This window comes from Myxine glutinosa, chromosome 13, assembly GCF_964187855.1.
Source record: "Myxine glutinosa chromosome 13, kmMyxGlut1.1, whole genome shotgun sequence".
In the NCBI taxonomy this organism is placed as follows: domain Eukaryota; kingdom Metazoa; phylum Chordata; class Myxini; order Myxiniformes; family Myxinidae; genus Myxine; species Myxine glutinosa.
This window is the reverse complement of record NC_136273.1, coordinates 44,816,565-44,832,128: the sequence shown is the minus strand read 5'-3', so window position 1 is coordinate 44,832,128 and position 15,564 is coordinate 44,816,565. Positions and strand designations below refer to the sequence as shown.

At 44.0% G+C, this 15,564-nt stretch overlaps 1 protein-coding gene across 1 annotated transcript in view; it reads right to left on the bottom strand.

Annotated features, from left to right (window-relative positions):
- LOC137438890 (uncharacterized) overlaps nucleotides 1-15,564 on the bottom strand; it is a gene marked incomplete in the record, with an annotated part of 494,558 nt that overhangs the window by 241,249 nt on the left and 237,745 nt on the right. Inside the window, 6 exon segments of the mRNA XM_068134344.2 lie at nucleotides 210-254; nucleotides 1,989-2,042; nucleotides 3,989-4,042; nucleotides 12,949-13,056; nucleotides 14,040-14,093; nucleotides 14,278-14,322. Of these exon segments, the coding sequence (XP_067990445.2) occupies nucleotides 210-254; nucleotides 1,989-2,042; nucleotides 3,989-4,042; nucleotides 12,949-13,056; nucleotides 14,040-14,093; nucleotides 14,278-14,322 (360 nt within the window).

Below are 15,564 nucleotides of genomic sequence, written 5' to 3'. Positions count from 1 at the left end.
AATTTGATTATTGAGCATACCAACATAATTGCGGGCATTACATGAATAAGTCATAGGAACAGATCCACTTGAAGGATGAACATAATGAGGAAGACAGACAAACTAGCAAAGGATGAAATTTCTAAATTCCAATGAAGAAATGGAATCATGCCAAATGCTCATCAAGGCAGACTTATTGTGAGAATTAAATAAATGGTTGAAATCCTGACCTGTGGTCCTCGCTCTCCTTGAGGTCCTCTTTTGCCCCGTCGCCCCTGCATCACACGCAATTGTAAATACCCAAAAGGTATGAGAAAACAATTTCCCCATTTACTCAAACATGCAATGGTCTTCATTTGAAAAGTATTCAGAGCTATCTATTTAACTGCCGTTATTGCAATTATGTACAAAAACAATGATGTACAGATCTGTAGCTTGGATAGTTATTCAACAAGATGTTAATTCTTCACGATTTTCAAAATGGGTGATCAAAATGCTGTTGGTGAGCATGGTCTTTTTTTTTTTCTTTAACCTCTGACTACTAGTGTGGCCAAAGTGGTACCAATCACCGACATTTGGATGGTGGATGTCATGGTCCACATCAGTGTTTCCCAAATGGTGGGTCATGACCCCAAAGGCCATGAGTGGGTTTTCGTGGGGATAGCGAGTTGTCTGCGCTAAGTAGTTACACAAATCCTAGTGATGTTCCCAACGATTTACCGATGTGAATTTGCATCCTCAAACTTCGACGTGATCAAAACTGGTCAGAAACAGGTTGATCGATGTCGAGAGTGAGCCACGATGTTTGCCGAGTAAGACTAGTCCCCGAATTGACACATGTGCAAAAAGGAAATAAAAATGGCCTAGGTTCCAACCTTTTTGTGACTCCTGTAGTGAGGGTTGGCACTAATTGGTCCAACCTGGTTTTTCCCACCTGGGTTAAAAACCCCCACCACTTAAATAAACCCTTTTTTCAGGAAAGTGGTTTTTTTTTCAAAATCCCCATTCCTGCCTTTTTTTCAACCCTTGGAGGGGATAACAGTGGGTCACAGTGGTCAAATAACAGGATGGGTGGGTCGTCTGGTAAATGCGGCTGAGAAACACTGGCTCACAACATCACTTTACGTCGAAAACCCATTTCTACCAATACAAACTCCCAAAAAATTGTTCATTTGACGAACCCACCAGAGACGAGTACCCTGCAACTTACAAATTTAATGCAGAGACTGGTCCATATGTCTTGTGACTCCGCTTGCTTATAACATTCTCCGTTGTGTTACACGCCAGCAAATGTGATGGATGCAAGCGACAGCAGTATAGAATATTGAGTAGTGAAAATATTTCACATATATATATATATATATATATATATATCGTATATAATATATAACATTTATAATATATTATACAAACATGGCGGTATTGAGACATATGGACCACCCTGTACAAAGGTAATCCCTTAGCCAATCAAATTTAAGTAATGAGGCCTTCACCTCAGCCTGCATGCAGAACAACCCCAGCAGGAGAGGACAGCTTACAGAACAAACACATCACCGTGAAGATTTTCGGGCAGACTGTAGAATATTGAGCTTTCAAATGCCCTTTGTTTTGCCTTAAAAGGCAAAGCAGGCATGTAATGAAGCAATAAATGTGAATAAAAGAGTGGGATATGATTTAGCATGAACTTTACTCTGATTCACCGAATTGCACCCAAACAAGAGGTTTTATTGAGTGGAATAACATGGCGTGAAAGTGAGAGCCAGAACGATTTTGGTTTTAACACATCGTGAATGAGGGGAGGTGGCTCAGGGTATAAAGAGAAGGAAAGGCGCAGGCAGAGCAAAATGACCACATTTTCTGCATCCAATCAGGAAATAAAAATTGGTGTAGATTAAAAGAGCAAAGAGAAAATAAATGAATAAAACAGACATATAAACAAAAAGTGATTGGGAACAAAGTTGAAATTATGTTCTGACAAAGTAAGAACAACCAATTGGTCAGTTTCTCACCCTTGACCCCTTCTCTCCGCTGGGTCCGGGATATCCGGGAAATCCTGGCTTTCCCTGCAAAGAAGAAAGCATAAGCAATGTAAATAAAAAGGTATTTGATGTCACGCCATAGAGAGTATCCCGATAAGAACAGTCTTAGCTTTTGTTTTGTGAGAAACCAACAACGTATTGCTTGAATAACATGAGCATAAAAGAAAAACAAGGGGCTTTTGGAACAATAAATCAATAGGAGGCATTTGCGAGGAAATTGCATCTCCACTCTCAACATCTGAAATGTTAAAATCTTGCATCATCAGTCAGGTAGAATGTTCATGTCCACTCAAGGTCATAAAATAAATCCATCTTTCTGTGACTGCCCTCTCCGTTTCCAAAGCACTGGTTCTGCCGAAATGGTTTCTGCGGCTGAAAATAATAATCCCCGTCAGATGGACGGCGTTTCTATGCTAACTACTACAATCGACGCTGGCTACTAATGCTCGCACAGTGTTTATCACTGAAGTGGCCAGTTAAAATAAATGGCATTAAAAAAAATCAAATCAAGTCAGAAAGTATGGCTTCCTTTTTCAAGCGGTGATGTATAGCTGTGTCTGTCTGCATTTACCCTGTTTGGTGGCCGTCTCCTCTGTTTATGTACCTTGTATTTGCCAATTCTCTTCTGCACCAATGTCTTTCCGGGTCACTTAATTCTTGTTCTCCAGCCTGTTTGTCTGCTCTTTGGATCTTCATCTGTATCCCTTATCCATATCGTGTACATCTCACGGTATCCATCCACCTGCACTAGTTTGTTAAGCATGGAACTAATAAATAAATACAACTTTCTCTCACCACGTTATTGTAATCTAATAATTTATTATTACTTAAGACTTGCCCAATTCATTCAAGGTCAAAGGACAGGCGAACCTTCCGGAGCACATCCGTGCCAAAGCGGACAGTAAAAACAAGTTATTGTTCCCTTTTTCCAATTGCTTAAATCAAATTTCGTGACAAATCTCACACTTTCACTACGTCTCTCCGAAAGGAACAACTGGAAAACACTCCCATCCACTTTCCAAACAATCACCTCGAAGAAGTTCTGTCACTAAAGCTTTGGGCTCTCACTATCTGCCATGATCTTTCCTGGGAAAGCCATATTTCCAAGCTGGCCTCCAAAGCCAGTTGCCGACTGGGCATCCTCTGTCGTGCAAAACCCTTCATTGGCACACCTGAGCTCCTCACCACATACAAAGCTTTCATCTGCAGCTCAATGGAATACTGTTGCCCCCTCTGGGCCGGTGCTCCTGCCTCTCACCTAGCTCGTCTTCACGCTGTTGAAACCAAAGCTTTCAGAATCATTGGAATCTCCCGCGATGAAGCCGATTCTGATGGCCTTTCACTCGCTCACCGCAGGCAGGTAGGTGATCTTTCAATCTTCTACCGACTCCTCCCTGGCCTTGCAACTCTTGCTCTGTCTGTGCTCTGTCCCACAAATATGTATGCAGGATGCTTAAGGTCTGCAGCAATGCTCTTCTGGTAAAACTGCCAAAATCAAGACTCTCTGCTCATCTTCACTCTTTCATTCCTCTTTTTACCACCTCTGGAACAAACTCCCTCACTCTCTTCAATCCAATCCCTCTCCTCCCTCCAGGTCTTTAAAACAGCTGTTCACCACCATCTCTTATCTTCCCCCATCCAAAACCATGATATTTTCTACCCAGGTTAATCCACCTCAAAACCACCTCCTTCAGATCCCCTGTTTTCCTTCCTGAAAGTCCTTGTAATGTCCATCTTGATTTTTCCGTGTACTCATCCCCAGCTCTCTCTTTTTCACTCTCTCTTCCACAGATCTCCTGATGTCCCTGTTCTCTACTGTTGTTGTGATTCCCGCTCTAACCCCCTCTTATCTCCTGCTCCCTTTGGTATATGTTATGTGTGTTAGCTCTTATATGAGCCTCGACAACATATGTAAAAATAAAACTACAAAAATGCTGCAAACTTCTTTTACAATGGTATCTGAAGCCCACCTTCATCCCAGGTCGACCAGGATAACCAGGAATCCCTGGAACACCAAGTTTTCCCTAGTGGAGGGAGTTGGGTAGTGAGAAGCAAATAACTCTTTGGACAAAAAATTGTTTGAATGAAAGCACTCAACATCCTACTTTTTGAGAGATACCATAGGATCTATAAGGTTCACCACCTGGGATTTGGTGTTGCCTTAGCTATATGCCTTCGTTACCTTCGCTTATATCTTCAGACATGAAACACATGTTTAAAACTTCTTTTTTTTCTCATTCATTTGAGATTTCACATAATTTCGAGATGCTTTATCCCTCTTCACTCCCACCATTGGAATTGCCTTCAAATGTCTGTAGAAGGTATGTACCATGTACCCCACCCCACATGGGTATGCATGTTGATAGATGAGGGCAGCTAGGAGTGCCTGCTGGTCACAATCTGCTTGGGAATGTGATTTCAAAAATGGTATGGACGAGATAACTTTCAATATTCAACTTTAAATACAAGGCCAAAGCCTGTCTGGTAGTACATGGCAACAATTACTGTAAGGTGAGGAAAAATTGAAGGTGAGATTAAAAGCCTGATTGCAAGATTAAGGAAATAGGACGAGGTATAATGGAGGCGCCCTCTGTAATTGATAAACCCTGGCAGAAAGCAACTTCAGCTTTCACCTAATAATTACGTGTCTTGGACGTAATGTGAAAATTCTATTTGCACTCAAGTGTCACACATTTCCAGCCGAGTTAAGAGGCCATCCAGAATTATCGACATTATTAACCGCCGCTCAAAGAGTAGGCGGGAGGGTTGATGAGGGAGCTTGCTACTCGTGTACAATTTTAAATGCCATTTGAAAATGTTGATATTAAACCTGCAATTTACTGCCAAAAAAAAAAACAAAAGCGAAAATAAAAACACCCAGATCAATAAAATCGAACATCTCACATCTGGCATGCACGACATCACTATGAAATCTGGCTCCGCACTGCACCTATAGCTTGATCAAAATGACCACATGCATTATACCGACATGCCACGCCTCGTTTAACAGCCAGCCATGCTGTGATTTTATGGCTGGCCAGGTGTTCGTGTGCACACATTGCTCTGTGTATAGTGTTCGATGAGTGCGCCCACTCTTGACATTTGACATGACGGTGCGTTTGCCCGTTCCCTAAAACTAGGTCTCGGCTGTTATGCTGTTGCACATAGATAGGGTACGATTTATTCATGGCCACCAGCATATACGTAAATTGGCATGGTGCCAAAATTGTTGCTGGTTGAGTTCGTGGAGATTGTGGAACTAACAGCAAAATTACCGACAGCAATTCATAAAAACCGCGTAACTCTCCATGAGCATTTGGTCAATGCGCGCGTGTACGTTATGTGTAAAACAACTGTTGAGAGTGTTAAGCAGGTTTCTGGCAGCAAAGATCACGAATTGCAACAAAATAATATTTTGTTGCATATTGTTGCTTTAATCATGCATCTGCCTGGCAAAGGTGGTACAACTGAATTGACAATGGTTTGAAATTTGCTTTTGAGTGAAATGGTCCATTGTAGAATAACAAGAATGACTGCACTGTGGTCAAAACCTGCGACACAAAATATATATTCTTCACCTCCTCTCTCCACTCAACTACCTCATCCTTGTTGTTGGAGGTATCATGTAATTAATCTCCAAGTGTCTTCATGGTTTGGTTCAATATCACTTGTGAATCTGACGGACAGCTGGGTCTGGTTTCAGGCAAATGTTGCAAGCACTCCGAACAGCAGCAGCAGGAAGGATTATAATCCTCTGTGGGGTATATAGGTTACAGTAGATCTAGGCTCGGGCCTCAAGAACGTCAGGGGTTTGTTCAGTTACCAAGTTTCCATGCTCCAGCTCTTTCTCTCTGTGGTACTAATACTTGTGTTCATAAAAATCTGTACATGGTCATTTGAGGTATGGACTTTGCCATTAAGCAGGACTGAATTGGCTTTAAAAATTCGGTAACTGGCCGATTGGGAAATGTGCATTTAACGTGCATGTGGCATATGTAACGCTATAACGCTTTTTAGGAAGGCACGTATGGGCTTCATTAAACCTTACTAATAATTTAACAATCGACCCAAACAAAGTCAAAGACAGTGAATAATCAGCAGAGGCCTATACCGGCCAAGTGATGCCCACTAGGAAACAGGATGGTGGCCTATTATTTTGGCTCGGTAATATGGTGGGTGGAGTCAAGAAACAGATAATAATAACAATAATAATGCATTTATTTTATATAGCGCTTTTCAGGGAGCCCAAAGACGCTTTGACAGAGTGCAAAACATAATGCATAGCAAAACATAAAAACAATTGCAAAAAACAAGAATCAATAGGGAAATATTCAAAGCACAAAGGAGGGAGAAGGAGAAGAGATAGTCAGGGGTTAAATGCTGTGGGTTAAATGTTGAATGCAGTGTTGAACAAGTGGGTCTTGAGTGATGTTTTGAATGTGGTGAGTGAGGACTCTCTGATGGTGTGAGGTAGTGAGTTCCAGAGGGTGGGAGCAGCGATGGAGAAGGCCCTGTCCCCCGAGGATCTGAATTTGGTCTGGATGGGGGGGGGGGGGGTCAGGAGGGTGGTACCAGCAGAGCGGAGGTTGTGGTTGGGAGTGTGTCTGGAGAGGAGGTCAGCCAGGTAGGATGGGGCCAGGTTATGGAGGGCTTTGTAGGTCAAGAGGAGGATTTTGTACTGGATTCTCTGGGAGATGGGGAGCCAGTGAAGCTTGTAAAGGACGGGGGTGATGTGGTCACGGGTCCGGGAATGGGTGAGTAGACGGGCAGCGGAGTTCTGAATGTATTGGAGTTTATTGGTGATTGTTGAGGGTGACCCATAGAGGAGGCTATTGCAGAAGTCCAGACGGGAGGTGATGAAGGCGTGGATGAGGGTTTCTGCAGCCATGGAGGAGAGGGATGGACGGAGACGGGCGATGTTTTTCAGGTGAAAGAAGGCTGTCTTTGTGATCTGTTTAGTGTATTTGTCGAAGGAGAGGGTTTGGTCAAAGATGATGCCAAGATTCCAGATGTGAGGGGACACTGGGACACTGGGACACTGGGAAACCGTCGATGTTGAGGGCAAAGTTATGGGTGGATTTGGTGAGCGTTTTTGGGCCAATGATGTTTATTTCAGATTTATCATAGTTAAGTTTGAGGAAGTTGATTTGAAGCCAGGATTTTATTTCAGTGATGCAGTTTGTCAGGATAGAGTGGGTGGCGGTGGAGATGGACTTGGTGGAGATGAAAAGCTGGATGTCATCGGCGAAGCAGTGGAATTGGAGACCATGACGGCGGATTAAGTGACCGAGGGGGGACAGGTAAAGGATGAAGAGGAGGGGGCCAAGAACTGAACCTTGGGGGACACCTTGGGGGAGGGGAGCAGTGGGGGATTTGCAGTTATTGATGGAGATGAACTGGCGTCTGTCAGAGAGGTATGATTTAATCCAAGAGAGGGCAGTGCCAGTAACGTTAAAGGTGGTTTTAAGTCGGGTGAGGAGGATGGTGTGATCGATGGTGTCAAAGGCGGTGCTGAGGTCGAGGAGGATGAGAATGTTGAGGTGGCCAGCATCAGAGGAGAGGAGAAGGTCGTTGGTGATTTTGAGGAGAGCAGTTTCAGTACTGTGGTTGGAGCGGAATCCGGATTGGAATGTTTCAAAAAGGTTATTGGCAGAGAGGTGATGTTTGAGTTGAGCGGCTACAGCGCATTCCAAAACTTTCGACAGAAAGGGTAGGTTGGAGATGGGTCTGAAGTTGTTTAGGGTGTCAGGGTTTAGTCCAGGTTTTTTCAGAATGGGGGTAACAGCAGCAATTTTGAGGGATGGTGGGACGATGCCTGTAGACAGGGAGGAGTTTATTGTTGCAATGATAAGTGGAGAGAGCGCAGGAAGGGAGGCCTTGACAAGGCTGGAGGGGATGGGGTCAAGAGTGCAGGTGGCAATTTTCATTCCTATGAGGAGTTCAGAGAGGTCAGTAGGGGAGATTGGGGAGAATTGAGACAGGGAATGGCAGGATAAGGGGGGGCAGGTGGTTTGAGGGGGAGCGGGTGCGGCGGTGGTCAAGCTGTTGTAGATGTTTTCAACTTTGCGTTGGAAGAATGAAAGGAAGGAGATGCAGTTGTCTACTGTGAATGACTGGGTAGTGGTGCTCAGGGTGCTGAGGAGTTTGTTTATTGTAGAGAAGAGTGCTTTTGGGTTTCCGCAGCCAGAGTGGATAATTTGAGAGTAGTAGGCGGAGCGGGCGCGGGAGAGGGCATCTTTGTAGTGTTGTAGGTGGTCCTTGTAGGCTTGGGAGTGAATTGTGAGACTTGTTTTATTGCGGAGTCTTTCAAGTTGGCGAGCACGAGTTTTCATCAGGCGGAGTTCAGGGGTAAACCAGGGAGCAGAATGGGTGAAAGAAGCTGTTTTGGTTTTTATAGGTGCAAGTTGGTCAAGGCAGGAGGAGAGAGTGTGGTTGTAGTAGTCAGTGAGATCAGAAGGGTTGCGGAGGTCAACGAAGGGAGAAGTGGACATTTTTTCAGAGAGGGTTGATGAGAATGAGGTAGGTGAAAGAGCGTTTAGCTTACGGAAGTTGATAGTGCGATAATGCCTTGGAGTTGGGGCGGGTATGTTGATGGTCATAGTGATGGCTAAGTGGTCAGAGAGGGTGAGGTTGGAGCCAGAGAGATGGTGCAAGATTAATCCAGTAGAGCAGACAAGGTCCAAAATGTGACCACGGTTGTGGGTAGGAAAGTTGACATGTTGAGTGAGCTTAACGCAGGTGAGTAAATCAGTGAAGTCAGTGGTTATCGTGGAGTCAGTGGAGTCCATGTGGATATTGAAATCACCAAGGAGGAGGATTGAGGGGGAGAGGGAACATAGCTGGGTCAGAAAGTAGAAGTCAGACAGGAATGATGGGTGTGGTTTGGGAGGGCGGTAGACGACAGCCATGACTGACTGTGTGTGACCAGAGAGTTTAAAAGCCAGGTGTTCAAATGATGGAGCAGATGCGATGGAGATGAGGCTGGTCCTGATGTCTTGTCGGTGAATAACGGCAATTCCACCACCTCGGCCCTCCGAGCGTGGTTTATTGATGTAGGAATATCCATTGGGTGTGGTGAGGTTGAGTGCGAAGCAGTCCAGAGGTTGTTGCCAGGTTTCAGTGAGACAGAGAAAGTCCAGTTTATTTTCCAGGTTGTAGTCGTTGAGGATGAGGGATTTGTTGTTGAGGGACCGGGTATTGAACAGGGTGAGCTTGATGTTGTTTTGTACGGCGGGGATGAACTCAGGTGATTTGGCCAGGGTTCGCAGACAGGAGGTGCGATTGTGTGCGTTGCTGTGACCAGGTGCGCTGGGACGATGAGTGGGAGTGCGCTGAGCTGACCAGAGGACGGGGATGGAGTGACCTGATTATAAATGAACAAACTTACGACCGGAGCGACGGTGAATGTACCTGGGTCGTCGCAGGAGTCCATTGGATTTGATTGCAGAGATGCATGATGGGGTGGAGCGGGTATTAAGCAGAAGAAGCCTTGCGGCGGAGTACCGCAGAGCCATGCCAGGCAGGAGCGAAGAGACGAGCACGAGGCCAAGGTTGAGGAGGCGAAACAATGGCCACAACCCACGGGAGCGGGCCCGAGGAAACAGCGAAGGAGCCGGGCAGGTGAAGCCAGGAGCAGAGCCGGGACCGAGCAGAGGGCAGACAGGAGCGAAGAGACGAGCACGAGGCCAAGGTTGAGGAGGCAAAGCAGCAAATGCAGCGGCAAACGACCGCCGCCGCTAATCAAGATCATGGCGGCAAACCGCCACCACCACCGCTGCAAACAATGGCCACAACACACGGGAGCGGGTCCGAGGAAACAGCGAAGGAGCCGGGCAGGCGAAGCTAGGAGCAGAGCCGGGACCATGCAGAGGGTAGACTCAATGGCCAAAAATCCACCACGACCACCAGAGAAGCAAGCTAAAGACAATGGCCCAGTCGGTGAAGCGGCGAGCAAGCGACGCCAGCGTCCTCTCCGGACCGGACCGGGAAAAAAAAAAAAAAAAAAAAAAAGGGTGTGATCCTGCAGTTGGCCAACCAATGGGTGCAAAAATCGACCAAAAATCGACCAAGAACCCCAACAAAAACAGCAATGCGAAGCTCTTGCAGACCTGCGACATGTCGCAGGTAAAAACATCACTCAGAAGTTCAAAAAAAGTGATAGTGCAGTATCAAATATTGTTTTGCCCAATAATAAAACACCTGACTTTGTGCTTTTTTTGTTATGACTTGAAAAGTCTGATTATAGTTTTTTTCTGAAAAACAAAATGTTGAAAAGTACTACTGTGTAGGGAGGGGTGAAGGGAGTCTTGAAAGGTGCAACTCTTTGTAGGACTGTGAAAATGTTGATAATTTTGGACGGCCCTTAATTCGAGGTCAGGCCAAACTTTGCAAATGACAAGACAATCCATGCACATTGGAAAGTCCAAAATTTTGCACAATCTTTGCAGCTGACAAACTAATGAACATTTCATTCCACGGAAGAGTTAAAAAGCATCAATCCCCAAACTAAATTCACGAATCACAAAAATACATCCAGAAATTTTAATGCAAGGAGAACACAGAGGAAGCTAGCTTTTGAACTGATTTAGATTCCCAAACAGACTATTAATTGTCATCCTGTTCCTGCTTGACAGACACGGCATTGAAACAATGGTATGACTTATTTTTGGAGAGACGTGGAGTGGGCTTTCCCATCTACAAGCACTCATCAGAAGGCATTAAAGATCACAGGGTGTCTTTCGAAAGTCTAGGCCATTATGTTTCCGCATCCTTAAAATCAAATAATATAATGATTAAAACTAAGCAAATTTCAAATTCCTGCTCTACTTGAGCCAAACTTTGGCACTATGCTGGGATAGAATTGTAACCTATCAAGGATACATTCCCAGATATGGAAACGCTCGATACTGGTCATGGGTTTCCCAATGCCCCTGCAGCAGAATGGGAGGAACCCAAAAATACCAGCAAATGCTTATATACTTTTGTATTGTATATGCATTTTTCCTCCAAGTACTTGCACGTCACCAGGCCGACAGTAGTTTCTGCACCAGATTCCGAATCTCCTCGCTAATTGAAGGACCAATGATAGGGTAACCTGCAAGGAATTCTGCCCTACACGCACCATTGGCCAGGATGTGTAAGCATCAAAGGCAATGCCCCTGCACAATCAAGCTAAAATTTGTGATCACTGCAAGGAGTTGCATGCGATTGTTAATAAATAGAAAATAAAAAATATATAAATGGTTCACGCTAAGAAACCAATTGTGATCGAGATCTGTGAAGGAACCAATCTTCTGAGCAACAGGGAAAGGAAGTTATTCACTCATCAGTGAGTAATCAAACTTTTGAAAGAAAGCCACTTACAAGTGTTCAAACAGACAAAATTGTTCCCTCTAATGGTTTTATATTTTTCAATTTTTTCATTCCAAGTCCACATACATTGAATAGATCTGGAATGAGGCACTCATCCTCTTATACTGTAATCTCAACAATCAGGGTCCATTGAGTCGAGATTATTTGCACAGTGGTGGGAAGCACATGCCAGGAAAATGAATGGCAGACATGGAAATGTACAAAATGTTAAGAACTTTAAGAAAAATTGTATTTTATGTGGTGTGTGAAAAAAATTTGCAACTCAAGGACCCTCCCGACCTCCTCGTCCCCCCATAATCCCCCATGTCTGTCCTCGCTACAAAATTGATGTATTTCTCATCTTATGACATAGGTGATTGTGCAGCACAGATTTGGTAACATGACAATGAATCAGCATGATGTACAATTGAGACGTGAGATGGAACAAGAGAGAGAGAAAGACAGAGAGACAGAGAGAGACAGAGAGAGACAGAGAGAGACAGAGACAGAGAGAGAGAGACAGAGAGAGACAGAGAGAGAGACACAGAGAGAGACAGAGAGAGAGAGAGACAGAGAGAGAGACAGAGAGAGAGAGAGAGAAAGCTGTGCTCATAGTGAAATTTGAGGGCGGAGGATGCGGGGGACTTTTATTGGTCTAAAACTTTGTGGAAAGGGAGGAGTTAATTTTTAACCATCAAATGACTGTGAACAAGTAAATAAATACAGATGAATGAATGAATGAATGATCGTTTTTAAGGCCATTTTCCCCGCTAGAGCAGGGGTTAGCCTTGCGGCCCCCATGACAATCATGGTTCCCTGTTTGAGGCAATGTTTTTATGGCCGGATGCCCTTCCTGACGCCAACCCTTAGTCGCCTCTTACGATGCGCAGGGATACGGTGTACCTATTCTAAATCTGGGTACACACTGGGATCATTCATCCCAGCAAGCTGGTACTCAATTTGCCGACCTCGGAAGGATGACAGGCTGAGGCAACCCCCCCGGCGTTAATTCAGCGATCGACCGGGATTCGAACCCAGGATCCTGGGATCTCAAGCCGGCACCCTAACCGCTAAGCCAACACCAGGCATTTAAATAAATACAGTTGAAGCTAACCATATGACATCAGCCAATAAGTATTGTATTTTTTTGATTTAACTGAGGCCCAAGGATGAGTTTGCACATATAACCAATGTAGGATGTAGCATTATGAGAGGATGGATACTTCAGTGCAGATCATGGAATTTCAACCTGGGATATCAACAACATGAGCTTTGTGATCACGTGGGAACATCAAACAAGCCAACCTAATGTAATAATATTTCAAAATGAAAACATTTCCATTTACTGCTTGATTCACCTGAGTATTTGTTGCTCTGAAATCTGAAACACCAAACATTCAAATAAGAGACTGAATGTGTTCCCTTTTACTTTATCGAGGCCTTGTCGAGACTGTGTCAAGACAGATGCTGTATATGTGTAATAAAATAATAATTAATGCGACAACATGCACACTTGTGGGCCTCAGATATGCATATGATGTGTGTTGCACCTGTACTGCTTTGTTTTGTGCTTTCTAACCTTCTCGCCAGATGATCCAAGAGAACCTATTTCTCCAGGTTGTCCATAACGACCTTTTGGCCCTTCAGGACCATCCTCACCCCGAGGTCCATCTGGACCTTCCTCGCCCTTGAAAAATAAGGGGTCATGAAGAGGAAAGAAAACACACACACACACACACACACAGAGAATCTGTGAATGGTAATATTATATACCAGCAGGAACCCATGGAAACTCCATGGTAAAAGCCCTTGCTCGAGAGAATGCCACATTGTTATTTGGGTGGTGTATTGGCAACAGACCACCATCTCAATCGCTCCCAAAAATAAAATCAAAAATCAAAAATCCGGGCTTTAAGCAAAAACATGTCCATTGCCTATGTGCATATACAATACATTGTGGTTATATTGCTCGGATAATTTCAATTTCACTGGCCCGGAGGCTGACACCAGAGACCTGAAGCCTGAGGACTGAAGCCTGATGCCTACGTGTACTATCATCTTCACAAGGTCCATGATGCCTACTGGCTACAACCTTTCAATATTTGATGATCCTTTCAACAATCATTTTGATTGTTTTACACTGAAGGGAAATTGTGAATATGATAGCTCTGTAGATGTCTTTGGCATAGCACCAAAATGGTGGCCATATGATTGTGGGTGGAGTCAGGCCGCTGTCCAATCAATTGGTGGAAAACAGCATTACACCGAATGGACGGAGGGATGCAAGGACGGAGGAACAAGCATTTTATTATATCGACAAGAAAATCAGTGTAGAAGTGAACACAATTGGCAAGTAAAATATTCATACACAAGCAAAAATGAAACCTTAGCGTTTCTTAGACTATTGTGGTTAACTCATTCAGATAACCTTTTGAAAGCCCCACCAATGAAGAATCCTATTCAGACATGCATCCAATTTCGACAGCATATTAAATTGCATCCTTATGACAGGAAGCAGATCATTTAATACAGACAAAAGGCAAGTTTGAGTTTACACAAGCCAAAGTCATGATGTTAAGAAAGGTATGTGTCTATTTAAAATAAGAAACAAGGGTATCTGGTAAGATAGACAGGCAGACAGGCAAGAAGAGAAAGTGTCTTACACATTACCTTGTCACCTTTAACTCCCATGTCTCCTTTAAAACCCTGAAAGCCATCGTCCCCCTGAAATTGAACACATGCAAGAACTTCACAAGGTTAGACAGAAAAAAAACTTTGTCATTGTCAATTCAAATGTGATAATCAGCTTGCACCAGTAAAACAGACATTAAGCTTTTGGGAGAGGGGGGTTTGGGGGTGACAATTCCAAGCCATGAGTGTCTTGGATGCCAAATATAGACACCCTCACCTTACTGCCTCTCTCGCCCTTCAGCCCACGGACTCCTTCTGCACCCTGCAGCAAACGTGTTGGGGTAATGGTCAAATTTCAAACATTTTAATTTCAAAATTGAAAAGTATCCAACTGACCAACGTTTTAAATGCCGGGCAAACGTGCAAAACTCAAAGGTAATGGAATCTCCATGCAAAAATAACGAAAGGTAAATAATTTTTCATGGTCTTTTCACCACTTAAAAATGGACAAAGAGGAGAACAAGAAGAAGTCTCAATAAGGACGAAGGAAATTGAGACACAACTGGCAGATTATTACAGCATGAAGGCCGATCAATAAATTAGTACACTGTGACTGCAGTTCCACAATGAGCACTGTGGTCGTAGCATATAATAACCTACAATAATGTATAACCTGTAATATAATACGAGCTTGTTGTAGCATTTTGCAATGCATTTTATGGAATAGTCAACATTGCTGCACAAAGCCCAAGCTTAAATAATATGTTGTTTCGTTCTATATTACCATCGATAGCTGTTAACTTGGAGATTGAGCAAGATTGAGTCATTTGTGATTGCAGGAAAGTGCTAAAATGACATTAATTGGATTTTAATAGCTGAGTTTATATTAATAATTAATTGATCGGCAAACAAATGAACAACATGAAAATGAAACTACATCACTCTCACACACACACACACACACACACACACACACACACACACACACACACACACACACACACACACACACACACACACACACACACACACACACACACACACACACACACACACACACACACACACACACACACACACACACACACGGCCAAAAGTATGCGGACACCCCTTCTAATTAGTGGATTTGGCTGTTTCAGCCACACCCCTATTGCTGACAGTAACATTTAAATTTCTGCCCTACTACAGCTGCCCCGGTAAACTGTAAGTACAGTTATTGTGAAGTGGAAACGTCTAGTGGCAACAACAGCTCAGCCGCAAAGTGGTAGGCCACACAAGCTAACAAAACGGGACCACTGAGTGCTGAAGCGCATCGCGCATAAAAATTGTCTGTCCTCGGTTGCAGCACTCACGACTGAGTTCCAAACTGCATCTGGAAGCAACGTCAGCACAACAACTGTTCATCGGGAGTATCATGAAATGGGTTTCCTTGGCCGAGTAGCCGCACACAAGCCTAAGATCACCATGCGCAATGCCAAGCGTCGGTTGGAGTGGTATTAAGCTCGCTGCCATTGGACTCTGGAGCAGTGGAAACGCGTTCTCTGGAGTAATGCATCACGCTTCA